The sequence below is a fragment of the Chiloscyllium punctatum genome, chromosome 15 (assembly GCF_047496795.1).
Source record: "Chiloscyllium punctatum isolate Juve2018m chromosome 15, sChiPun1.3, whole genome shotgun sequence".
In the NCBI taxonomy this organism is placed as follows: Eukaryota; Metazoa; Chordata; class Chondrichthyes; order Orectolobiformes; family Hemiscylliidae; genus Chiloscyllium; species Chiloscyllium punctatum.
Genome location: NC_092753.1, coordinates 9,760,619 through 9,787,687, shown reverse-complemented (window position 1 = coordinate 9,787,687; position 27,069 = coordinate 9,760,619). Strand labels below are relative to the sequence as shown.

Genomic DNA, 27,069 nt, shown 5'->3' with positions numbered 1-27,069 from the left:
TCTTTAGAGTTACATTCTCAAAAAAATTCCAGAAGATTAGTCAAGCATTATTTCTCCTTCAGAAATCCATGCTGACTCTGACCTATCCTGTTACTACTATCCAGATGTGTTGTAATTTCATCCTTTATAATAGACTCCAGCATCTTTCCCACCACTGAGGTCAGACTAACTGGTCTATAAATTTCCTGCTTTCTCTCTCCCACCTTTCTTAAAAAGTGGTACAACATTAGCTACCCTCCAATCCGCAGGAACTGATCCCGAATCTATCGAACTCTGGAAAATAATCACCAACGCATTCACGATTTCTCGAGCCACCTCCTTCAGTACCCTGGGATGTAGACCATCAAGCCCCGGGGACTTAACCTTCAGACCTAACAGTCTCTCCAACACCAATTTCTGGCAAATATAAATTCTCTTCAGTTCAGGTCCTTCAGCCACTGTTACCTCAGGGAGATTGCTTGTGTCTTCCCCAGTGAACACAGATCTGAAGTACCAATTCAATTCTTCTGCCATTTCTTTCTTTTTAGGGGGACAAAAAAGACATTAACTCATCGTAAGAGGATTGGCAGGTATGATCACAGAGGCAGCAAGTCAAGGTAGTACCTTTCCCAGGATTCAAAACCAATGTAAAGTTCTCTTTTAATCAGTAATCCTGATAATGAAAAAAAAAAGCATTCAACTTTTAAAATAGTCAAATGACATCCTGCCTTCTATAAAGCTAGAGGATGGACCCAGGAATGAAAAGCTTAACATAGGAGGAACGTTTGAGAACTCTGGGTTTACACTCAATGGAGTTTAGACGGATGAGGGGAGGGGGTCTAATCAGAACATACAGAATAATGAATGGCCTGGACAGAGTAGATGTTGGGAAGATGTTTCCATTGGTAGGAGAGACTAGGACCCCAGGGCACAACGTTAGAGTAAAGGGAAGACCTTTTAAAACAGAGATAAGGAGAAACTCCTCCAACCCCATAGTGGTGAATCTGTGGAATTCATTGCTCATAAAGGCTGTGGAGGCCAGGTCATTAAGTATATTTAAGACAGAGATAGATATGGTTTAATTGCCAAGGGGATCAAGAGTTACTGGGAGAATTGGGTTGAGAAACTTATCAACCATGACTGAATGGCAGAGCAGACACGATGGGGTGAATGGCCTAACTTTTGCTCCTTTGTCTTATAGTCTTAAAATGCAGACTGGACTGGTGGATCAATATTTTAATGCTCAAAATCTGCTATGTTTTTCACTGATTTGGCAAACCTTGCACGTGTATTTGAAATTTGCTCACTGTTTGCCCCAGTATTCATGAATAGATCAGTGTTTTTGGATAAAACAATTTGCCATCTACCTTTTATAATACAGATGTTTTCAGTGCACTTTTGTTTTCTGTTTGGCTGTGTATAATTTAAATATAGCTTGAAACCAAATTCATAGCTCTGACTAGAAATATTTTAACAACTGTAACCATGGAGGGGAAGAATTGGATTGAAACAGCATACTGGCACCATCTAATGCCAGTGCAGAAGTAGTACAGTATCAAGACAAAATAAATTTATTAATTAATGCTGCATCCTTGACTTATGGCCTCAGGAAATTTCAAACAATAATAATATTAAAAGCAATGTTATTAATGTGATGTTATTAGCCAGAGATTAACCCACACATCCTTCAAATAAACAGATTATCACCTAACTAAAAATCGGGCATGAATCCAGAGGAGAATGATCCACACAGATCAGCTGAACTTTTAATTAAAAAAATTAAAAGGTAAGAGTTTCTCATGAAAAACTGCCAGCAACTGATTTAGGTGTCAAATGTGGCCCAGTGGTGTCTCTCTCACTCACACTCACACCCACACCCACACACACACACACAAAACGTCTGGGTTCAAGTCCCTAAAATAGTGATTTAAGCACATAACATAGGGATCATGAAGGAGCACCGCATGCTTGAAAGTGTCTTCACAAGCGGCGACGTTAAACTGAAGTTTGTTTCTCTTTCAGGTGAATGTAAAAGTTCCTACAGCACTACTCTGAAGGCGAGCAGGGGAATTGTCAACTGACAACACAAGGCACAGTTTGTTTTGTTTTATAGGAACACAAAAATAGGAGTAGGCTATTCAGCCCAAGTCTGCCCTGCGATTCTAAACCATATACCTCATCACCACATTCATGCGTTATATCCCCATATCCCTGGATGTCATCAATTTCTCTCACTCAAACTTGTTTGACTGAATTTCCATAGCTTTCTCTGATAGGGAATTGCAAGGATTCACCACTTCCGAGTGAAGAGGTTCCTCCTCATCTCAGTCCTAAGTCAATCCTCAATTGTGCCCTTGTATCTTATATTCTAAATGACTTGCCTTTTATTCTGAGGCGACAAACCCTGGTTCTGGACTGAACGATCAGGAGAAACATCCCTTCCCTACTTCCTCTGTGCATCCCTTTACAAACTTTGCTGTTTCTATGAGATTGTGACTTACTTTTCTAAAGTGCAAGAACAGGAGACCATGCTCCTCAAAAGTTTGGAGGTCCTACTTTTCAATTTACTTAAGTCCTCTTATGGACTTCATCCCTTTTAAAAAATATACTAATGTCATTGGAACCTATCTCTATGCTGTATGACTCTATAAGACAGCCCCTACCATTCATGAACCTCTACTGTGTTCCCTCTACAGAGTGTGTATCCTTCCTGAGTCAAGGGGCCCAGAACTGCTCACAATGTCTAAAGTGTGGCTTTACCATTGTTCTGTGCAAATGCAGTCTTTGCTCCTGTACTGTAATCGTCCTATGATAAAAAGAAATATCTTCCAGATTTTTTTTGCTGCACCTGCCTCTGCCCACCTTCCAGCGACTGAGAAGCAGATACCAAATTCCCTTCGGATACCAAAGAGATCATGCAGCAGATTCCAGGAACTCATATCCTAGCTATTTAGTTGCTGAAATTCCTACATTGCGACAGTGACTAGGTTTTAAAACATGCTGCTGGGACAGCTCAAGGCTGACGTCCAAAGAAAAATCTGGAAGTTATAGGACGTGTAGTCAAAAAAAAGAGAGATCCAACAATTTGCTGACTATCGTGGCATACAAAAGCTTTTTTTGTAAAATTGGAAGCCACCGGGACCAGATACACACCAAGGTTAAGCTTCGTCTGCTTAAGGAGGACAATATAATCCGTCAGCATTGGAAAGAACATCTTCAACTCATGAGTATGAATTCACTGGGACAGCTGGGGCTCTGCTTGCTATCCCTGGTGAGGCAGACTCCACAAGTAATCCACGAGTGATGCGAGGTGTGCAACAAACATTCAAACACATGAAAGAGAAAAAGGTTCTGCAGCTCCAATGGCATTCCAACTGAGCACTTCAACACGGATAGGCTTTTCAAAACATCATTTACTCATCCTATGGATTTGAGAAGATAAATAACTCTCTCTTCTCTCCCCACTCCTTTCCAAGTTTTTAGGAATGTGACAATTATAACTACCTTCAAGAAGGGACGTACATCATGGCGTGTGAAAGACTGAAGTATTTTCTTCTTTATTAACACAGGAAAACTCCTGACACGTGTTAGGAGAGTGGGCAAAGAAATGACAGTTGGAGTACAACATGGATAAGTGTGAAGTCATGCACTTTGGTAGTAAGAATAAAAGCATTGACTATTTCCTAAATGGGGAGAAAATTCATAAGTCTGAAGGGCAGAGAGACTTGGGAGTTCTAGTCAGAGATTCTCTCAAGGTAAATGTGCAGGTTGAGTCAGTAGTCAGGAAGGCATATGCAATTATGGTATTTATTTCAAAAGGACTTGGATATAAAAGCAGGGATGTACTTGCGAGGCTCTATCAGGCCACATTTGGAGTATGGTGCGCAGTTTTGGACCCCATATCTCAGGAAGGATGTACTGGGCATGTTCAGAGGACGTTCATGAGAATGGTGCCAGGAATGAAAAGCTTAACATACAAGGAACATTTGAGGACTCTGGGTCTGTACTTGATGGAGTTTGGATGAATGAGGGGGGGGATCTAATTGAAACATACAGAATACTCAATGGCCAGGACAGAGTGGATATTGGGAAGATGTTTCCATTGGTAAAGAGACTAGGACCCAAAGGCACAGCGTTAGAGTAAAGGGAAGACCTTTTAAAACAGAGATAAGGAGAAACTTCTTTTAGCCAGACAGTGGTGAATCTATGGAATTCATTGCCACAGAAGGCTGTGGAGGCCAGGTCATTGAGTATATTTAAGACTGAGATAGGTAGGTTCTTGAGTATCAAGGGGATCAAGGGTTACAGGGAGAAAGCAGGAAAATTGGGTTGAGAAACTTATCAGCTATGATTGAATGGCGGAGCAGATTTCTAGTCCTATATCTTATAGTCTTATGAGATACACTGGAAAATGCTGAGTACCTCCTAACTTTGACAGTCACCTCTCTCCTAAAGCCACCATTGATTAGGAGATCTAATACCGGGGTCGACTATGCCAGCTCAACATTCTAAACTACAGCAATGAGTGCTTGATAACAAATATCTCTGCAGTCAATGAAAGTCCCAGTGTCCAGACCAGCTGTTGTCACTACGCTTCTCCAGATTCAATGGAAGAACTGTTGAATAAATGCTCGTGTCATTCTTGATTCCATCACTACAAGAACTCAGTTAAACCCTTTGCAAAACCAACTTCAGTGGATTGGTGATGCTGTCTGAATATTCCACCAAATTCTGCTTAGCTAACTCTCAAATGTCCATTACTCTTGAGTGGACAGAGGAAGTGCTACAAAGACACTCACTCTAAAGCTCACCTTGAAACAAGGTGCAATCAATTGTTAAAAGACTCAAGGTAACAGACACATTTCTGTGTAGACTGACTATACAATCTCTCTGTGCCTCTGAATTCAGATTGTTAATGTATGATTAATCCTATAGATTGCAGCAACCTGATCCTTGCATAACCTTGAACTTAATCTTATTCCACTGGTTTCCCTCACCTGTACAAATGGTTCACGCGAGGAGTCACACCAAGTGAGTTCATCCAGTTTCTGAAAGTCCTTTCCTCTCTCGTTTCACCTACAAAATTTAAAATAAAGATAGATGGTTAACAAATTCATCCAAAAAGATAGGAAGTAGAATTCGTTATAGAGGTGCAGAAATATGTAAGAACATGAGAAACGGGAGCAGGTGTTGGCCATCAGGCCTTTCACACCTGCTCAGCCATCCAAGGGGATAGGAATAAATGTAAAAGTCAAAAACAATAGGCCTTTCAGCCCCTCAAGTCTGCTCTGCCCTTCAATAAGACCTTGGACGAGCTGATGGTATCTTCAAATCCACATTCGCCCAATAAGTCTTGCTCAACAAGCAACCACCTATATCTGCCTCTAAAATATTCAAATACTAGGTCTCTTCCTAAAAGGATGCTGGAAGCAGAGTGCTAACGACTCTCAGTTTTCAGAGAGAGAGGGGGAAAACAAAAAGCCTAATCAGATGGGAAAGGTTCACAGGGATAAGGGCTAAATGCAGGCAAAGGAGGCTAGTTCAGCTGGTATGGATCAGTTGGGCCAAAAGGTCTGTCCATGTTGTTGTAGGACTTTAAGAGGGTGACCCTGATTTTGTAAACAGGGATCCCTGATTCTAGATTCTCTCAAAAGAAAACATGCTCTCAACATCTACCCTGAGAGAAAATGAGGACTGCAGATGCTGGAGATCAGAAAATCACAATTGGAGATCACAATTGATGCTGATTCCTGAAGAAGGGATTATGTTCGAAACGTCGATTCTCCTGCTCCTTGGATGCTGCCTGTCCTGCTGCCCTTTTCCAGCAATACATTTTCAGATCAACATCTACCCAATCAACTCACTTCAGGATTTCGTATGCTTCAATCAGGTCACCTCTTACCTTTCCTCAAGACAATCTGCCCATTCCAGGCATTAATCATATACGCTTTCTCTGAACTGTCTCACCTTTTTTTTCTAAATCCTTCTTCATTAAAGAAGGTTACCACATCTGTGCACCAGGCTAATCTTCTGTTTGGACGCCCCACAACTGACTGCAGCATGATGGCTCAGTGGTTAGCACTGTTGCCTCACAGCATCAGGGGCCATGGACAACTGTCTGTGGAGTTAGCACGTTCTCCCAGTCTCTGTGTGGGTTTCCTCCGGGTGCTCTGGTGTCCTCCCACAGTTGAAAGATGTGCAGGTTAGGTGGACTGGCCATAAAATCCCCATAGCATACAGGGACTCGTAGGTTAGGTGAATTGGCCATGAGGAATGTAGGATTATAGAAATGGGGTGGGTCTGAGAGGGATTCTCTTTGGCAGGTCGATGTGGACTCGATGGGCCAAATGGCCTGCTTCCATACTATGACCGAGCCTTCACAGCTCTGGGGCAAATGATTCCAAAGGCTTCCATCCTCAGAGAGAAAAGGGATTCCTCCTCATTTTGGCCTTAGCTGGCTTGATCTTTATCCTGAAACTGTGTCTATTGGTTGTAGAGGCACACCCACGCTCCCAATATCTCTCCTCCATTCCCATGTCCAGCTCAGGGAAACACCTGCATTGACACTGTAGAACTCCCTAAGAATTTTCAGTGAAGTAGATCACCCCATTTTCTTCTAAATGCCAGAGAATGTAGGCTCAGTTTATTTAATCTGTTCTCCTAAGACAATCCCTCCATCCTAGGAGTTAGAAATGTCCATCCTGAGGGGAAGTAATTAGTTTATCCATCCTTAGATGGGGAATACAGCAGCCACAATCACTTTGGTTAAAGACAGACAGTAGATAAGGGTGCGTCTATGGACACTGTTTACATGATCAGTCATTTGACAAGGCTCCACACAAGATATCATTAACCAAGATGAAAACAGATGAAATTGGAGGTAATCTCGTGACACGGTTTGGGAGAGAGGGTGTAGAGACGAAGGTTTACACACTAAAAACATCACTGCATGGTGGGTTGTTGAATAAGGTTGAATCTCACAGGATCCAAGGAGAACAGCATGGTAGCTCAGTGGTTAACACTGCTGCCTCACAGTGCCAGGGACGCCAGTTCAATTCCAGCCTCGGGTGACTGTCTGTCACATTCTCCCAGTGTCTGCATGGGTTTCCTCCCACAATCCAAAGATTAGATTCTTTACAGTATGAAAACAGACCCTTCTGCCCAACAAGTTCACACCGACTCTCCGAACTGTACTCCACCTAGACCTATTCCTTTACTCTGTATTTACCCCTGGCTACTGCACCTAACACTATGGGCAATTTTGTACGGCCTATTCACCTGACCTGCACATCTTTGGAGTGTGGATGGAGACCGGAACACCTGGAGGAAACCCAAGCAGACATGGGGAGAATGTACAAAACTTCACATAGACAGTTGGCTGAGGGGGTAATTGAACCCGGGTCCCTGGTGCTGTGAGGCAGCAGTGCTAACCACTGTGCCACCCAAAGGTGTGCAGGTTAGGTGAACTGGCCATGCTAAATTGCCCATAGTGCTCAGGGGTGTGTACGTTAGGCGCATTAGTTTGGATAAATATAGGATAATAGGGTGGGAGAATAGGTTACTCTTTGGAGGGTCAGTATGGACTCATTGAGCTGAAGGGCCTGTTTCCACATTGTAGGAATTCTATGGTGATTCATTTGGATACAAAATTGTAGAGTGAAGACAAATGGTAGTGGTAGAGGGTTGTTTTTCCAAACTGTAGGCCAGCGGTGTGGCATAAGGATATGTGCTGGGTCCACTGCTATTTGTCATTCATATAGATGATTTGAATGAGAATCTAGGAGGCATGGTTAGTATGTTTGTGGATGACACCAAGATTAGAGGTACAATGGGTACTGAAGAAGGTTATCTGCGAGATCTTGAACTACTGGAGCAGTGGACTGAGGAATGACAGATGGAGATTAATTTAGATAAATGCAAGGAGTTACATTTTGGTAGGTCAAACCAGGCCAGGACTTACACAGTCAAATGGTAGGGGTTGGAGAGTGTTCTAGAACAAAGAGATCCATGGGTACAGGTTTATAGTTCCTTGACAGTGAAGTCACAGCTGACCAGGGTGGTGAAGGTGGCTTTAGCATGCTTGCTTTCATTAGTCACAGCATTGAGTACAAGAATCAGAACAAAGTTAAAAATCACACAACACCAGGTTATAGTCCAACAGGTTTACGTGGAAGCACTACTCCTTCATCAGGTGGTTGTGGAGTATAAGATCATATGATACAGAATTTATAGCAAAAGTTTGCAGTGTGATGTAACTGAAATTATATATTGAGAACGACCTGGATTGTTTGTTAAGTCTCTCATCTTTTAGAATGAGCATATTGGTTTCAGTTCTTTCATATGTAAATTGCAGAACATTTAAAAGTTACATTCTCAAGTGAACTTTAACAATTGGTGCCATGTTGGCTCAGATTTACATATGAAAGAACTGAAACCACATGCCCATTCTAAAAGATGAGGGGTTTAACAAACAATCCAGATCTTTTTCAATATATAATTTCAGTTACATCACACTGTAAGCTTTTGCTATAAACTCTGTGTCTTACAATCTTATACTCCACAACCACCTGATGAAGGAGCAGCGCTCCGAAAGCTAGTGGTTGCAAATAAACCTGTTGGACTATAACCTGGTGTTGTGTGATTTTTAACTTAGTCCACCCCAGTCCAACACCAGCATCTCCAAATCAAGAATCAGAAAGTCTTTTTGCAGATATACAAGACATTGGTGAGGCCACATTTGGAGTCCTTTATGCAGTTATGGTCACCCTACTAAAGAAAGGATATTATTAAACTAAAAAAAAGTGCAAAAAAGATTTCATGGAAAGGTTTTAGTTATTAGGGGAAGTTGGATAGGCTGGGACTTTTTTTCCCCTGGTGTTTAGGAGACTGAGGGATGATCTCAGAGGTCTATAAAATCATGAGAGGTGGCATTAAGGTAGATGGCCAACAGATTTGCCCCCATGGCAGGGGAATCTAAATCTAGACGGCATAGGTTTAAAAGGTGAGAGGGGAGAGATACAAAAAGAGATCCAGAGGGACAATTGTTTCACACCGAAGGGGAGTGTGTCCGGAACAGGCTGCCAGAGGCAATGGTGGAGGGGAGTACAATTTTGCTATTTAGGAAACATTTGGACAGGTACATGGGTATGAGGGATATGGACTAAATGCAGGCAAATAGGACTAGATCAATTGTGAAAACTGGGCAGCATGGAATAATTAGCTGATGGGCCTGTTTCCATGCTGTTGACCTCTGATTCTATAAAGGTATAGAGGCAGGAGTTGACTGTATATCTATACAGCCTGCTCCACCACTCAACATGGATATGTTGATTGAGAGTATATGGTGAGGATTGATCTCTTAAAGATCTGCTCTGGGGCTTCTTCATTAGATATATATGTTAACAAATTGGATGAAGAAAATGAGAGTTGCATTGCAAATGTGCAGAGGATACTCAAGTCTGGAGACATAAAATGGAATTTATAAAAGGAACAGGGACCAAGTGAATAGGGATAAATTGCAATAGATGGTGTCATTACTTCTGAACTTCCTTAGTTCTCTATTTGCTCAAGTCTGTCTTTCTAGACTCGAGGGCTGAATGGCTTCTTTCTGCACTATAGGGATTCTAAGATTCTGCATGTATTTCTGGAGACAGTCCTCCTATATCTTGGTTGTATGTTTCTCAGGACTTCCAAACTATTCCGATAAAACTGGTGTAGTGTACTCCATTGGCAACAAATATATTTTTGTGGGCAATAGTTCAACAGCACAGATCAAGAAACCCTTTTGCAATAAGTGCTCCCCTGGTTGACCAGGATGGTAATATCATTGCTAGATTTTAACCTGACTGTCTGGCTCCTTGATTGCTGAGTTAGCAGGTAAGTTTACTGATAAGCTTACTTGAAGCAAACAGCCCCAATCAAAAGGGAACAGAGGTCAGTGACCAGGATTCAGCCATTGTAGGCCTGGATTTCAGTGCAGGAAATCCTTTAAGTGCCGGGACACAGAATTAGTAAATTGATCATACAAGGGGCAACAACTCATCAGAATTAATTCGTCAATCCTAAAACAGGGGGGTTGTAATTCGTATCAGAATTAGTTAGTTAATCCTATGTTGTGTGTGTGTGTGTATACGCACGCGTAACTCTTATCAGAATTAGTAAATTAATCCTGCTACAAAGGGCTGTAGCTCATATTAGGGGAGGAGCAGACATTGATTCATGGGATCTTGGCAGGAACCATTGGTAGCTGGAGAGATTTTTCACACGGAGGCATTCTAGAGTTTTCTGGAGCTTACCCTCGAGGAGACTCCAGTCTATGTCTTGGTTCTCGGGTTTCCGAAGAGCTGGATACTTGTTGAACAAATTGGCGACAAACGCCAAGTTGAGCTTGGGGTTTCCTCGGACCACATCTGTTGCGGTGACAAACTGTCTGCAGCCAAGCCTGTCAGCTTGCTGAAGCATGCACTCTGCTCGCTTCAGATCGTCACTCTCCTGCGCACACAATTGAAAGCACATGTGATTTCACCAGCAAACAACGTGTTCTGTCCTACTCTCCTCAGAACCCAAAACCCACCTCGTTCTCTGCGTCCTTGCCGGCAGCTCTCCTGAGAATTACGATACGGTGCTGATACCCATCACACCATGGAGGTGAATTCCTACAAAGGATTCTTCTGTTTGCCTGCATTATTTTGCCAATCTATCCTTTGTCCACCAAAATTCAGCTCATTGTCTGGAGTAGACTCACCCTGACCTCCCAACCCCAGCAGGAATTCAGCACCTTGGATAATTCTTTCATTTTTAAGCTCCTATCCATTCTATTTTGATGCAGTCATTAATTCATTGAAATCAATGCAATTGTAAATTCATTTGTATATTTTTTTAAAAGACGGTAAAAACTGGAATTTCAAATCATGAACTACTAAGAGAAATGAATCAGTTAACAACAAGATAACAATACCCATTAACCAATTTGTTACAGAAGCAAAGTTAAACGCACTAACCAAGGAAAGTTAAACATATAATCACTGTTACACAGAAGAAGAAATGTGAATATCTGATCAATTTCCCCTTTCACTAAATCTATTGCCCAGGAATTAAACTCACTTTGTCAATAAGCTGTGATGAGGTGTGGTGACCCCATCTCTGGGCCAGAAGGCCCTGGAGTAAGTCCCACTTCCTCCAGAGGTGTATAACATCTCTGAACAAGTTGATTAGACAATATAATTTTTAAAAAATGTTAGTTTATTCATATGTTATGCAAGTAAAGCTAATATGATGCAGTGGCCGCATACCTAGCTCAGATTCAAGTCTACCTACTCAATTGGTGTGTTACACATACCTGAACAGGTTGATTAGAAAATGTCTATAAATTAAGTGAAACTGGTTAACCAGCAAGTTATACAGGTTGTGTTTAACCCTTGACCAGCAGCTTAGACGACACACATTGACTACATCTCTGACCAGGTTAATTAGAAAACATCTAAACCTATTGACTAGTTGCACAGAAGCGCCGAAGTTCCTGTTTATCTTTATTTTTAACTATTTGACCAATCTTGCCGCAAACTGAATACTATTTTTCACTATTCCAGAGAACGGTAACCAGATGCTAGGTGTACAGATACGCTAAGGGAAGACTGCAGGTTTTAATACTTACATTAATACCGGACATATCAACTGGAATTGGAGCCTGGCCCTCTTCATCACCTTTTGGTGCAATTTGATTGAGAAGATGGAAGTAAGCCTTTGAATCCTGCAAGATTAGAGGAAAGGACTTAGAAACTGGACATTCCATACAAAAATAGCTCAAGCACACCAAAAGAATGCCGCCGTTACTGGAGACTTCTAATTAATTACAAAAGACTAAATTCTGCATGCAAAACAGCGGACTGATAGAGCAAACACGTGATTTGCAAGCACGGTAAACCCACCTTAATCCAAAACATTAAAAATGGTTTGAACAGATACCTTCATCAAGTTACAGAAGTCAGTCAGCTTTTTGAGTTCACCCACATGACAACAGTCCAGAAAGACGAGACATCCAAAGGGCAGCATTAAGAATTCAAACAAACAAAGAGTAGAGGAAAGTAAAACGGTACAGGATTTAACATTCAAGGGAGACACAACAAGGGTGAAAAGACATTCAAGGGACCATTATTGCACAACACCAAAGACACGGTAAATATGCTTCCAATTATGTTGCAATCACCTTTTCATCTAGATGCTACTTGGGAATGCTGCGTATTTGTACTTAAATGAAGCTTCATAAGGTATGGTGATGTCACTGAACTAATACTCCAGAGAATATACATTTATTCCCTCAAGTGCTGATTGACAGCTTAATATCAGTTTTAAAGATCAGGTCAAAAGCTGGTGTCAGTAAAAAGGACCATAAAGCTGACGTGTGTTAAAATCTCAATTTAACAGAGGGTAGGGCACTGACTGTCAATACCCACTGCGACCTACATATGACCCCAGTCTGACTCATTATTAAGTGCCCTGGGAAGTGGATGCAGTGAACCATTCTGTTATGTTTAAAAAAAAAATTAAGGGCCCACACTTTCAGTGCAACAGGGTACAGGCGACAGAAACTGTTTTTGTCATGATGCCCACTTTCTGAGAATAAATAAAGGAAAATAAAATTTTAAAACTTGTTTTTATGGTCTTTAACAGGCTACTTTTCTTTGCTAGAATCCCCTTTATATTAGCAATTTATTTTTCTCCAGTACCCATTTTAATTGCACGTGCAAAATCGAAAAAGAAAAGTATTGGTCAAGGGTAAACATGGCTTGCTTGTAGCAATCTTGCCTCTCCAGTCTGAGGCAGCAAGCGGTGTTCCAGTCAGTAATCCAGGCTGAATCCACCCTGCATTGAGGGGATGCTGCACCACTCAAAGTGCTGCCTTTCAGAACAGGCACAAAACAGGGATCAGCTGGTTGAATGAACTCCCACGGCACCACTTGAAAAGCAGTCAGCAGCCTGGCCAACAAGTCTCACTCCTCTGACAGTATTGAAATCCGGCTCAAGTGGCCGCTCACCCCAGTAGCTATTTAGGAGATCTTGCTGTGCAGAAAGCAGTTGCATTTTGCTCAGGGAAAAATATTCACTGAATGCACAGCAACTCTGGGGGAAAAAAGGTGCCTATCCATCCCATAAAACTTCAGAACCTCTCCCACCTGAAAGTGTGGGCCCTTGATCTGGGATGTCCCGTGGATATTAAATTCACTGCATGGAATGCAAGACATCTCCTCTGCTCTTTCCCCTATGTGGTGTTTCAAACTTGGCAAATAAAAGCAAAATACTATGGATGTTGGAAACCTTTGAAATGAAAACAAAGTGTTTGAGAAATTCAGCATACGTGCAAAGAGAATCAGAGTTAATAATTAGAGTCTAAAGCCTCTTCTTCAGAACTCAGTCCTTTGAAGAGTCACCTTTGGATGGAAAAATAGATTCTGTCTCTCTATCCACAGATGCTGCCAGACTTGCTGAGTTTTGCCAGCATTTTCTGAATATTTAAGTGGTAGATTTATCTAGCCCTTTTCATATTTCAGTCAACAGGTAGATCTAACCATGATAGGCATGCCAGGCTCAGTTTCTGGCATCCCTTTAGGATATTGAGCTCCAGAGTCAGACAGCATGTCAGGATTCATACTGGTTGAAAGGGAAGGATCTGACTCTGACCTCGGTATCTCAGCCAGGAGTGGTATAACCCTGCCACTGGCTAAACTGACCAATCCTACAGCCAAAGAGGCCAAGGGAAACACAGAAAGCTAGAGCACAGGGACAAGCGGATAATTAGAAAGACTACTGCAGCATTGGCTTTTATTTCAAGCTGGTTGGAGTATAAGACTAAGGAAGTCTTAGTGCAATTGTACAAGGTGCTGGTGAGATCACATGTGGAGTACTGTGAGCAGTTTTGATCCTCTTAAGGAAAGATATTATTGCACTGGAGGTCAGAGAAGGTTGACTAAGATGATCCTTGGGATGGAGGGATTGTCTAATAAACAAAAGTTAAATAGGTTGGGACACCACTCACTGGAGTTTAGAAGAATGAGGGGTGACCTCATTGAAACATATAGTATTCTTAAGGGGCATGACAGAGTAAGTGTTGAATGTTTCCACTCGTGTGTGTGTCTAAGACGAGACAGCATAGTCTCAGCATAAAGAGACACCAACTGAAGACTGAGATGAGGAGGAATTTATTCTCCCAGAGAGTTGAAAGTCTTTGGAACTCCTTGTCACAGACAGCTGAGAGGCAGAGTCCTTGTGTATTTTTAAGACTGAGATAGAGACGATTCTTCTTCATTCTGGGAATCAATGGCTACGGCAAAGGGCAGGAAAGTGGATGTGAGGAATATCTGGTGAGCCACGATCCGATTGAATGGCAGAGCAGGCTTGAGGGGCTTATGGTGCAGGAGACCCAGACATTTTAGGCCCTAGATACCATTTCCCTTATTTGATGAAAGAAATTCAAATTTTGCTTTTTCAGAGTTGCTATATCAAATATGCCATTGAGCCAATGTCTATGTGTAGCCGGGTGCAGATATTTTGCTACTTTTCAGAATAGGCTTGCATAAGAACATCAAAAAAAAGGGGGGAAAAAGGTGTCTATTCATCCCATAAAACTTCAGAACCTCTCCCACCGGAGTATCAAACTGCTTTTCATACATTCTTAATTCTTAGGTTCTGACTACCATGTGCTGACAGTTACTTCAATTGTCCAGGGAGCAAAGAAGTTGGTCTTAATATCTACTTGATAATTTGTTTGTGCCTCTGGTTGTGAATACACAGTGGTCCTGCATACATTCTACAGCTCCTGGAGGAGAGCCTCACTCAACAGCAGATTCGAGTGTGCATGATTGGATAATCCAGCATGGAATTTAATTCACGGTCACTTTGTTCTCCAAAGATGAAAAACTGAGGTGGTGGTATTTGGAGGGGAGTACAATCAGAAGTGCTTATCTCATTGATCGGCACACCCATTGAACAAGGCTCTGTACCAGGAGTTCTAACACATCCCTTACAACACAACGCTACGTGTAAAAAACCATTTCAAAACGTAGCACTAGGTTGGTCAAATGTACATACACCTTGGACAACTTCACACAATATTTAGGGAGTAAGATAAAAGGGAACGGGAGACAGTAAGGTTTACAGCAAATGGACTTACTTGAGTTTCTTCTACTGATGACTGATTTAAAAAGAAATAGGAGGAGGTGTGTTACTTTTACAGATATTGTCTACAGTATTTCAGAAAATTTCCATCATGAAACTGATGCAGTGCTCTGAAGCATCAAAGTAGTTCAACACAAAAAGGGGAGACCTTGTTCCAGGGGATTTCAGGCCTCAATTGGTTTGATGTGGTTGTGATAGATCTTCTTGAACAAGAGGCGGGTAAATGCCACAGCTGACACCACAAAAACAGATCATCTGTTCATCCCTTTAAGTGATGTGTGAGGGACCTTGCTATGTACGAATACCATGATGTTTGCTTCCACCACAAGATAGTACATTGGTTATAGATATTTGAGAGCGTAAAAGCTACTGTGTAAATGCAAGTTCTATCTTTTCTAAAGGCTTTAGGAGAAAGTAATTAACAAAAGTAGAGAGCAACCAAGTTGTTTAATCAAAAGAATTGCAAAATTATCAGAGCACAGATTCATGGGAGTGGACACTATCAAAACATACTGACTGCTTTACTTTTAGCAACCAGTGATAGCACAGGTATTTAAAATGTCTGGCTAAATGCAGAACCACGAAACACAGAAAATAGAAGCAGGAGTGGGCTATTCAGCCCTCTGATTGTGTTCCACCATTCAATGGCTGATCACCCAATTTAGCATCCCATTCCTGCACTCTTCCCTACACCCTTTGGTCTCTTTTACCCTGAGAACTATACCCAAGTCCTCCTTGAAAACATTTATTGTTTTGGCCTCAACCACTTTCTTTTTTTTTTAAGATTAGATTATCTACAGTGTGGAAACAGGCCCTTCAGCCCAACAGGTCCACACCAACCTTCTGAAAAGTATCCCACCCAGACCCATTTCCCTTTAACTAATGCACCTGACACTATGGGCAATTTAGCACGGCCAATGCACTTAACCTGCACATTTTTGGATTGTGGGAGGAAACCGGAGCACCCGGAGGAAACCCATGCAGACACAAGGAGCATGTGCAAACTCCACACAGAGAGTCACCCGAGGTGGGATACGAACCCGGGTTCCTGGTGCTGTGAGGCAGCTGTGCTAACCACTGAGCCACCGTGCACTTTCTGTGGCAGAGAATTCCACAGGCGCACCACTCTGTTTCTCTTTGGAGAGAAAGCTACCTTGTTCTTCCTGCCAATGTGGCCTATCACTGAACAATAAAGTGATGCTCACATGGCTACGAATGGGTGGTCTGGTGTAGGGCAATCACCCAAAGGGCCTCTTTGAGGTAAGACAGTAGGGTGGCAAATTTCCTACCCGACACCACTGCGTGGTCATCAATGCCCCAAGCATTGCCCTGGATTTAAGACAGAGAAGTGCGATCATCTCAGTGCAGTTTGGGGAACGGGCAAGAAATACAGCTTTGCCATCCTGATCCTCCCATGCATGAGCTGAGAAAATGCTGAATTGGTCTCTCTTGAATGGCTCATTCGTACCTTGACATCACTGCTGAAGTTGTTCACTTTTTTGCAGCCAGCACCTTCCAGGTGGTAGTTTGCCCAACGTAGCAGCAGCTCCTCAGGGGACAGCTTCATCAGGTCCTCCAGATCCTCACCCTCTTGGAGCAGGGCAATTAGTGCTGAAAAACAAACACCGCTTATAAGTAACAAAGGCTTTCCTCAGAATTCTTCAAGAAGAAAGTTTCCTGCAGTGGAAGCTTGATCAAAATAACAAATTAAGATGTGCCCACGATGAATAACTATTGCATTTCCAGCTCCAAGGGAGGAAGCAACTAATTGGCCCAGTTTGATAAAACAGTACACCTTCAAAACAGTATGTCAGACTGTAACACTGTTAGAACTCTCAACTGTTTCTCTGAAAGCTCACTTTTGCCGAATGGCGGTGAGTTTTAATCAATCAATCACATGATTGGCAATTTGGAGGTAGATTTGTTGAGTTGATGTTGGTCATCCCAACTCAAGTGGAAGCACAAGGATTACTGACTGGGCAACTCTGCAAAATCTGCACCTTCGCATTACTACAGTCCCTTATGAGCCAGGCTTACATCAAGCTCAGATTCACTCCACACACAACAGTGTCCATTTCCAATGTTACACTGGTTGAGGTACTTGACTGCACTCAAGCCAAAAGAATGAAGGAAATCTTCCGGTAGATTTTTATCACACACTGACCACGACCAGGGGGAATTAAAACAGAAGTGTTGCAATATCGATTCTTGGCACAAGATCACAGTCTGGGGAATTAAAGACCTTACTGGGCAAGGTCCAATGTGTGGAAGTCACAAGAATTTGTCATCAGGGACCAACAGAGTGGGTATAGCCCACAACAGTACCAGGACTAAAAGAGTTCAATAGACTAGACTTGCAGTCCTTTGAATCTAAAAGGTGATCTGACAAAACTGTTTAAGATACTTCAAAAGGAGGCGATGAGGTCAATGGAACCTATTTCCTCTGGTCAAAGAGTTAGATCAGTGAGGGGTGAAGGTGAGGGATAGCTTTGTCACATCAAAAGTCATGGAAATCTAAATCCCTCTCATTCAAAACCTTATTGAGGCTGTGGAACATTTTTTTAAAAAGTGTAAAACTGCAATTGGTACATTTTTGTTGTTAGGTAATAAAAGTATAAATTATAATGGAATTAAGGCAGGTTAGAAGTTAAGGTACAGATCAGCCATTATCTAGCTGAATGACAGAACAGGCTTAAGAGATAGCTTGCCCTTAGAATATGCCTCTTGTTACCAGTGGAACAATCCTTAACCCTTCTCTATTAAAAGCTTTAACCAACCCTCAAACTTAAAATCACTGGGGGAAAATCAGACAGCTGCCCATTAAGAACCACCAGCACCTACCTTCATTTCTGCTCAGTTCGATATCTGCAAACAGGCCAATTTTGATCACCTGCCACAACAGTCCCAACACAAGGTGAGGCTTCCCCTCTTTGAGATCCTCAGCACCAATGTTAACTACATGGCACCCAATTGCTGAGGCAGAATTCAAAGCCAGATTCAAATTCTCCTGCAAAAATAAGGAAAGGCTGTAAGCAGTGGTGAACATCTGTAGGTGTCATAGTTACGAGAAAGCAAAGTCTTTCTGGCAGCTAGCAATGTACTGGTATCTGGTTGTCAAAGATGAGCATGTTAATGCAGTGTTAAAACGGCATATAGGTTTTCATTGATTTAGCCTATGCAAGTTGAACTGGCTACCTGTATGGTGAATGGGGTGAGCTTCTTTTTGTTAATCGTCCTCTCATCGATGGTGTCAGGTACAGACAGATTGATCATTTTACTAGATTAAAACAGAAGACGATCAGAAACATATGATCAGAAATGATAAATATCCATGACTTCAAAGGCCCAGTAGCCAGCAAACAAAATGAAAAATTGAAACAAACAAATCTTACGAGAGATAATCTTTCCAGAGGCAACTAAGATAAAGCAACAAACTGGCTTCAAAAATAAGATATATATTAGCAAGACCTTACTGATTCTGCCTTTCCCACTACACAGTGAGGAATTATTTAGTTATGAACAGCAAACACACAAACCCCTTCTGGGTTTTAGAATTATTCAGATACACATCCCTGTTTCTGGAGCTGATGTAACCAAGGTATCTGGACACAGTACTACTGGTGTAGAGGGAGCACTTAAGGTGAATGTTGTGTCTCTCTCCTGACAGCTCAAACTGGAGGGCTGAGGGGGAAAATAAAGAGTTTCCAGGACTCTCACAGAAATATTAAAACCATATTAACATGAAAAGGAAGTGAGAGAAGGCGAGATGGGGATTACAAATTCATTTATGGAAACCTGCCCACAGATGAAGTAATGGTTGACACAAATACGGATGCAAATTTGGGGCACCAGCTGAAGGGAAGGGCAAGCCATCACATCCCTAAAGTCTGGAAATTGGGAAACAGAGCATTGGTAAGAATTATGTTCACTCACTAGTGGTACAGTCCCTAACCTTGGACCAGGAGGGTATAGTTCAAGTCCCACTTGCTCCAGAGGTGTGTAATAACATCTTTGTACAGGTTGATTAGAATACATGAAATTTTTAAAAGAATTATGCTCACTCACTTGCCAACTACGCAAAAGTAGATACTGCAGATGCTATAGATTAGAGTCAAGATTAAAGTAGTGCTGGAAAAGCAGGTCAGGCAGCATCGGTGGAGCAGGAAAATCAATGTTTTGGGCAAAAGCCCGATGAAGGGATTTTGCCCGAAATGTTAATTTTCCTGCTCCTCTGATACTGCCTGACCTGCTGTGCTTTTCCAGCACTAATCTAATCTTGACACTTATCAACTATGCCCTGTATTTGGAAGTGGCACAGTTGATTTGGCACTACCATGATATTTGATTTGGCATTGTGAGAGATGAACGCTAGATCATTGTGGAACTAAAAATGCTCTACTGACTTCTGTGCATTATCGGGGAGTGAAACTATTCACCAAAATGGAACATTTTGCCACTTTTAAATGTTTACTGATTGATTCTGTACAGAGATTTGGAACACACCTCAGGAGCAGGTGGGACTTGAACGTGGATCTCCTGTGCCAGAGTTACAGATGATGCCGACTTGGTAACACCCTTCCAGGGCCCTGAGGGAGGTAGAGGAAGTGCACAGCTCTATGACTAACTGTTTGCCTCCATGTTCTAAGCACAGGATAGTGATATCAAATAATAGGAGCGGCACGATGGCACAGTATTTAGCACTGCTGCCTCACAGCACCAAGGTCCCTGGTTCAGTTCCAGCCTCTGGTGATTGTCTGTGTGGAGTTTGCACATTCTCCTTGTGTCTGCGTGGGTTTCCTCCGGGTGTTAGGTGCATTAGTCAGAGGGCAATGGGTCTGGGTGGGTTACTCTTCGGAGGGTCAGTGTGGACTGGTTGGACCAAAGGGCCTATTTCCACACTGTAGGAAATCTAATCTAATCTAACCTAACACAGCACCCAGACAATGCAGAAGGACAAATGTGACTCTGTGTAATGCTGACCCAGTGGTGAGACACATCCAATCAACAGGGATGTAGTGAGTGGACCCAGTGACCACCTGAATCTTAAGACAAATGTAGAAAATGTAGGGATAGCCAGGAACCACATGTTTGCAAATGCTGAAGGAATCTAATGTTATATACATAAATTGAGCTGATAAGTGGCAAGTAACATTTGATTACACAAGTACCATACACTCACCATAATATGGCTAACTAACCATCTCCCTTGACATTCAATGACATTACCCTCACCAGGCTGCAACCTGGGAGTTACCTGTGACCAAAAACCCAACTGGAACACAAGTGCTCGTACACCAGGTCACAGGTTAGCCACTCTGCCTGGAGTGGCTCATCTCCTGACTTTCCCAAACCAGAAGGCTACCACCTACAAAGGCAGAGGCCAGTATTGTGATGGAATGTTCTAAGTATCCAGATAGGTATGCCATTCCAATGTGTAAAAGACTCCCCACTAACCAGAACAAAATCATCAACTTGGTCAGCAGCCATCCAAAATTTTAATGTCTACTCCACTCCAGTCCCAGATGGCCTTGGGAAACTAGGGGTGGGCAATAACTGTTGGCCTTGTCAGCAACACGCAACAATCAAAATTATACATGAAATGGTCGGATCCCGGGGATCACAGAGAATCAGTAGACCTTTATGTGCAAGTCATCCATCCCGAAAGGTCGTGGGACAGGTGGATAAACTGGCTAAGAAGGCATATGGGATACCTGCCTTTATTAGGTGAGGAATAGTATTTAAGAGCAGGGAGGTGATACTGGAACTTTACCAAGGGTTGCTTAGACCACAGCTCGAGTATTGTGTGCAGTTGTGGAATCCACATTATAGGAAGAATGTGATAACACCGGAAAGAGTGCAGAGGAGATTTACCAGGATGCAGTTGCGGTTATAAAGAGAGATTGGATAGAGTGGGGCTGTTTTCCTTAAAAAGAGACAATAAAGAGGGAATATGATTGAGATGTATAAAATTATGAGGGACATTATTAGGGTAGACCAGAAGGAACTTTTCCCTTTGAAGGAGGAATTAAATGACTGGGGACATAGGTGTAAGATAAGGGGCATGGAGATTTAGAGGGGATGTGAGGAAAAACTTTTTCACCCAGAAATGGGAACTCACTGCCTGTTGGAGTGGGAGAAGTAGAAACTTCATAACAGTTAAGAAATATTTCAATGTGCACATACGATGCCAAAGCACACAAGCCTAATCAGCCAAGTGCTGGAAAATGTGATTAGAATAGTTAGACAGTTGTTATTTGACCAGCACATATATCAATAGGTCAAAGGGCTTTCTCTTACCTGTACACCTCTGACTCTGTAGCAGTATGAACATATTATTTAACCAGAGAAATGGCCATAGCTGTACAGTTAGTGGAAAGTGTAGTGAGGTGGACCTCACAGAATATAGTTCTCGGATTGGGGCTGTTAATCAATTGAAGATCATTCTCACCTCGTTCTACATAAAATCTGTGGTGATTATAATGTTATGAGACATCTCTGGAGCAGATGGGGCTTGCTCAGACTTCCTGGCCCAGGGGTAGGGACACTATCACTGCATCACAAGATTCTCTTAGCCTTTCCTTTTAAGTTTAGTCTTTTAAAAAACATGGACACAGAGTTGCTGTTTGTTATTTCCGCTGCCTCTAGTGATTCCGCCGAGAAGGGTAACACAACTGGCGAAGTCAGGGAGCTTGTCGATGTCAGCTGTTCCATGTTCGGAGACAAATTAATTCAATAGGAGGTAAAGACAAATGGGCTGTTTTAGACCGACAGGAAGGTGCGAGGCAGGAGTAACTCACCAAAGGATAATGCCATTTCCAACAGCAGCAAAGAGATCAGTGTCACTGTTGGCATCCATTGGAATCAGTTGCTGACAGTCTGGATCCTTCTCCAAAGCAGTGTTGATCCAATTAACAAAGGCATACCTTTCTTCCTCTGCAATAAATAAGATCAGACTCAAATGGTCATTTGTTGTTCGACGAATACAGGAGCATGAATATTGAAGATTCCTGGAGCTAAACTATCTGTTTTGTTTCTAGACCTCTTATTGTACAATGCAGTCAACATCTCACAACACCTGAAGACAGCAATAACTGACAGCACAAAACTCCTACAGTTGAAATTGACCAAAAGATCCACTTTTGAATCCCAAAAATATGTGCTTTTCTAAAAAAAAAGAGAGGGTCTGCAGCAAAGATGTGTTGGTCAACACTGTCATTGGGATCATTCAGTTAATATGCTTTAGTCTTATCACTGATTGTATGAGAATTAAGGGATATACATTGTTCACTTATAGGGTAAGAAAAGCAGGAGGGAATGCAAGGAGGCATGTTTGTTATGCATACCTTTCTAATGATTTCAAATGCACTACTGGTGGAAGTGGATTTAAAAAACAATCATAAAAAGGAAATTGGATGGATACGAGGAAAATCAACTGCTATGGGAGTGGGTGGGGGAGTAGTGAGATTTGGAAATGGAGAGAATGATTATAAGGATGGATGGATAAAGACTATGGGAGATCAGGAATGGGACAGACTAGTCTGTACTACCCAGAACTAGCATAAAAGCAGTGAGCCAAATTGACTCCCTATGGAATTTTACATTCAGCACCTTTCCCTCCCCAGCTCAAATCCCCCACCAAACACTGTTTCCCCCCTCCCCCAACCATTCCTATTTTCTCTCCCTGCCCTGCTCCAGCTCCCACTTGCTCCACCCCAATAATCTCCCCAACTCTGGCTAACGTACCAGTGGAAGGATTAGTTTTGGGTGACTTACCGTACTCTTAGGCCAACTAAGGCCCTTACGTGGTTAACTTGTGCCCCTGTAAGAGTGCCTTCCTGCTGGTATTATACCCAATTGACCCCACGTCCAACCTGGGCCTGTCCCAGTGAGGTCAGCCCACTTGAATCAAGTCTGACCCATATCGTTGGGGATGGCCTGAAGTCCCAGTAGTGGCCACTCCCCTCAGTGGCGCCACTTGGACAGAAGAGCTAGCCCATGATAGTGATGGGCCAGCAGCTTTTGGAGGAGTGGCATAGACACCCTTACAGCCACCAGCTCAGTCTGGTGTATTAATCAGGTAAAACTGAGCCTTGTGCCTGATCATTGGCATGGAGATGAACTCCAGTTAAACAACTCGCTGACGAACGAGGAAATCCACAATGCCCAGCACATGGGCAAGGCACTGCATTCAATGAGGGTTGCATCATCAATTTCCATTGCTTTTTACACAAAACCACCTCCCCTTTGTACCTCTTCTCAGAAATTTGGTAATCCTTGTTGGCAACTTGTAGTTGCATAATTTCCTGTAATTTTGTTTGAAAGAATGGTAGTACTTTCCCAACAGGCATTTGGGCCACACCTCATGACTGGAGCACTCATCATTACAAAATGATGTTGATTTCTCAAAGTACTTCTGAAAACCATTGCAAGCAAAATTACATACTGGTATGGGTGTATGAATGAAACGGATGTGAAACCTCACAGGAATAGTTGTCTGTAAAATTCACTACACATCCAACTGATTTGGATGTGCACCATAATCTGCATGCAACAATCAGAAATGCAAACATTATTGGGTGAGGTTTAAAAGGTAATAACTCCAAAGGTTCACACAGTAAGTCTACTAACATTATTTTCATTTTTAAAAATTTGTTTAAAGCTCCAATAAGGAGACATATCTTTCCAGAATAAAAACATATCTACACCACGTGGCTTCACTGGACTGAATTTATGCTTCTGCACCTATTGCCCTGGTCTGGAAGATCTTTCTCAGCTGTGTTCTCAATTTTTTGTTGTTGTCTTGCTCTGGGATCCAGATACAGACGTCTTCATCTGAAATCTACATATGTATGTGCATTGTAGATACAAACAGCTAGATTGCCCAGAATAAAGCAGAGTCTGTGCTTAGTGTATACCTCCTGCCACACTGATCCCAACCTAAGCAATGTTCCAACCTTTCCTTCAGACTTAAACCTAATTGAATGTTATGATAACCTTTTTTTTTTGAAAGAGTTTCCCTTCTTTACTCTTGCATGGGGTTGTGGGTATCACTGGCATCTCTTGCCTATTCCTTATTGCCTTCGAACTGCTTTTCTATCTCGGCCATTTCAGAGGCCATTGCTGTGGGTTTGGAGTCACATTGCAAGAAACCATAGAATTTCCATGTTTTGGAACTGTAAACTGAAGTGGAAGTTGGATTGTTACAACTGAAAAAAAAACAAACGTTTTGCAACTTGAAAATCATGTGTTGTATTGCACAGCTCAACCAGGTGCAATGTTGCTGTTTGGAAGCAAAAAGAGGGAGATTTCGAGTCTGAACTGCACTGAGAATCAAGGGCTGGCCACCCATGTACATGTGATAGCATCTTGCTATTGCAAGAATCAAAAAGACTGGTGACAAAAGAGTACTTTCCAACCAGTGGTCAGGAATTTTGATGCTTTGCAATTCTGTTTATCCTTTTTGTTTCACCTATTTTTTGTCTGTCTTCATTGTGATGGAATTTTTGGGGTTTTCCAAGGGGTATAGGTTAAGTTGCATATATTAGAAATCTCTTCTTTTTGTTTTTATTCAAGTTAAAAGTGTGTTACAATAAATAGAGGTATTGTTACTTAATGAGGAAAACCTGGTGTGAACTGTTTTCATCATGGGTAGCAGCCAGTCAGGCATATTGCTTTTGTGCATCTCCCGTGAAGTGGCATGCCTCGATCGAAACACTATGACTTGTATGTCCTTGTTTGTTATGATCTGACTGCACTGTTCACAAAAAAAAACTTTGCACTGTACTTAGGTACATGTGACAACAGTAATTCAAACCAAATCAAATTGGTCATTTAGGTGATCTCATTGCAATTTACTGTTACATTTGTGGACGAGTTGTGGAACAGTGCAACAAAATTATCAACCCACTAAATTCAGTTAACGTGTAGGACAGACCAGGTAATGATGGCAGATTTCTCTTCCCTAGGAGGACATTAGTGAACCAGATCAGTTTTTACAATAACCAATATTGATTATCTGGTCACCATTAGATGAGAACTTCGTCCCAGATATTTTTAAATTCAGATTTCACCATTTGCCGTGTTGGGATTCAAATCCATGAATCCCCAGATCACCACCTTTGGATTAAACAACAGCAAAAAATGGACTGCTGTGTGCTCAGAGGTCGCATTCAGGTGACACTATTACTACTTATATCGTGGTGCCTATACATCTGCATTCTGAGAACTTAAGTTAGACAAAAGTAATCATCATTGAATCATGCTGTCTGTACAGAAAAAAAGACACTTAGCCCATATGTCACATCTGATGTTTAGGTCCAACACAAGCCTCCTCCCACCCTTCTTCATTCATCACAATTAGGATATCTTTCTATTTATTTTCCCCTTTTAGGCCAATACAGCTCTCCCTGAAATACAGAGGAATCTAGATTACCCGAATGTTGATTATCTGAATTTTGGATCGTCCAAACAAGGTTGCAAGGTCCCGATTCTTAGCTAGACTGTGATATCCGGCATTTGATTATCCGAACAAAATACTCCCTGCCCGTGTCTTTCAGATAATCAAGGTTCCTCTGTTTTTCTGACAAAAAGCACACAAATCCACTTTGCAGTACTAAACTAGACAGCAGCTTACTTTGACCTATGCTTTCCAAGCAAGGCACCTTAGCACCTACCTGAGTAGGAATGCTGAGTTCCTTCACTGGACTTTTCAGTTCCATGAACAGCACAGATTCCCTCCTTTTTCAGGAGTTGCTTTCTGAATGTCTTGGCAACGTCACTGCTCTTCAGACCATGGAAAAGCTGTGAAAATACAAGAGATGATTATTCCTACATTTCAGTGGGCAACCTCAAAGGTAGCAATATCAAGGACCTTCTGAAAATGAAGCTTAGATGTACACATATTAAAAAAAAACAACATGATGCAGATGGATGATTAATTATGCAACTACGTATCATTAGGTGTCACTGAAAACTCACGTTTAATTTCCATCTTAAAGCCATATATTTGTCTGCCATCCACTACAGAAAAAGTATGATTGTGCAACAACGTATAACCAAAGGTACTTCAAAAAAAAAGTAGCAATTGGTCTACTGCAGCTACAAGTGGCAACAGTGGGTTAGGGAAGTCAAAATGAAATCATTTGAGTTTTCTGAGCATAGAAACAGGCCATTAGGGATAACAAAATTTGTGTTCGTGATCTGCAAACCATGAAATCTAAGCCCCAAAACACTAATTCCATCAATCATTTAATTCACTTTCAAAATAATTTACAAATTCTGTCACATTCTAATGAACTTCCATGGAAGGATGTTTTCCCTAATCTACTTAATCATGTCATAGAGTCATAGAGATGTACAGCATGGAAACAGACCCTTTGGTCCAACCTGTCCATGCCAACTAGATATCCCAACCCAATCGAGTCCCACCTGCCAGCACCCGGCCCATATCCCTCCAAACCCTTCCTATTCATTTATCCATCCAAATGCCTCTTAAATGTTGCAATTGTACCAGCCCCCACCACATCCTCTGGAGCAGCTCATTCCATACACATACCACCCTCTGTGTGAAAAAGTTGCCCCTTAGGTCTCTTTTATATCTTTCCCCTCTCACCCTAAACCTATGCCCTCTAGTTCTGGACTCCCTGAACCCAGGGAAAAGACTTTGTCTATTTATCCTATCCATGCCCCTCATAATTTTGTAAACCTCTATAAGGTCACCCCTCAGCCTCCAACGCTCCAGGGAAAACAGCCCCAGCCTGTTCAGCCTCTCCCTAAATCTCAACTCCTCCAACCCCGGCATCATCCTTGTAAATCTTTTCTGAACCCTTTCAAGTTTCACAACATCTTTCCAATAGGAAGGAGACCAGAATTGCATGCAATATTCCAACAGTGGCCTAACCAATGTCCTGTACAGCAGCA

At 42.0% G+C, this 27,069-nt stretch overlaps 1 protein-coding gene across 5 annotated transcripts in view; it reads right to left on the bottom strand.

Annotated features, from left to right (window-relative positions):
• Positions 1–27,069, bottom strand: part of lcp1 (lymphocyte cytosolic protein 1 (L-plastin)) — a 78,280-nt gene that overhangs the window by 10,339 nt on the left and 40,872 nt on the right. For 4 of the 5 annotated variants that reach the window (XM_072584589.1, XM_072584590.1, XM_072584588.1 and 1 more), the window contains 10 exons: positions 25,824–25,950; positions 21,948–22,083; positions 18,346–18,427; positions 17,992–18,157; positions 16,619–16,761; positions 15,146–15,166; positions 11,944–11,970; positions 11,633–11,728; positions 10,275–10,470; positions 4,977–5,055 (listed from right to left, as the gene is read on the bottom strand). In XM_072584589.1, the coding sequence (XP_072440690.1) occupies positions 4,977–5,055; positions 10,275–10,470; positions 11,633–11,728; positions 11,944–11,970; positions 15,146–15,166; positions 16,619–16,761; positions 17,992–18,157; positions 18,346–18,427; positions 21,948–22,083; positions 25,824–25,950 (1,073 nt within the window). The remainder of the gene's footprint in view (positions 1–4,976; positions 5,056–10,274; positions 10,471–11,632; positions 11,729–11,943; positions 11,971–15,145; positions 15,167–16,618; positions 16,762–17,991; positions 18,158–18,345; positions 18,428–21,947; positions 22,084–25,823; positions 25,951–27,069) is intronic. The other variant, XM_072584593.1, reaches the window with a different exon arrangement.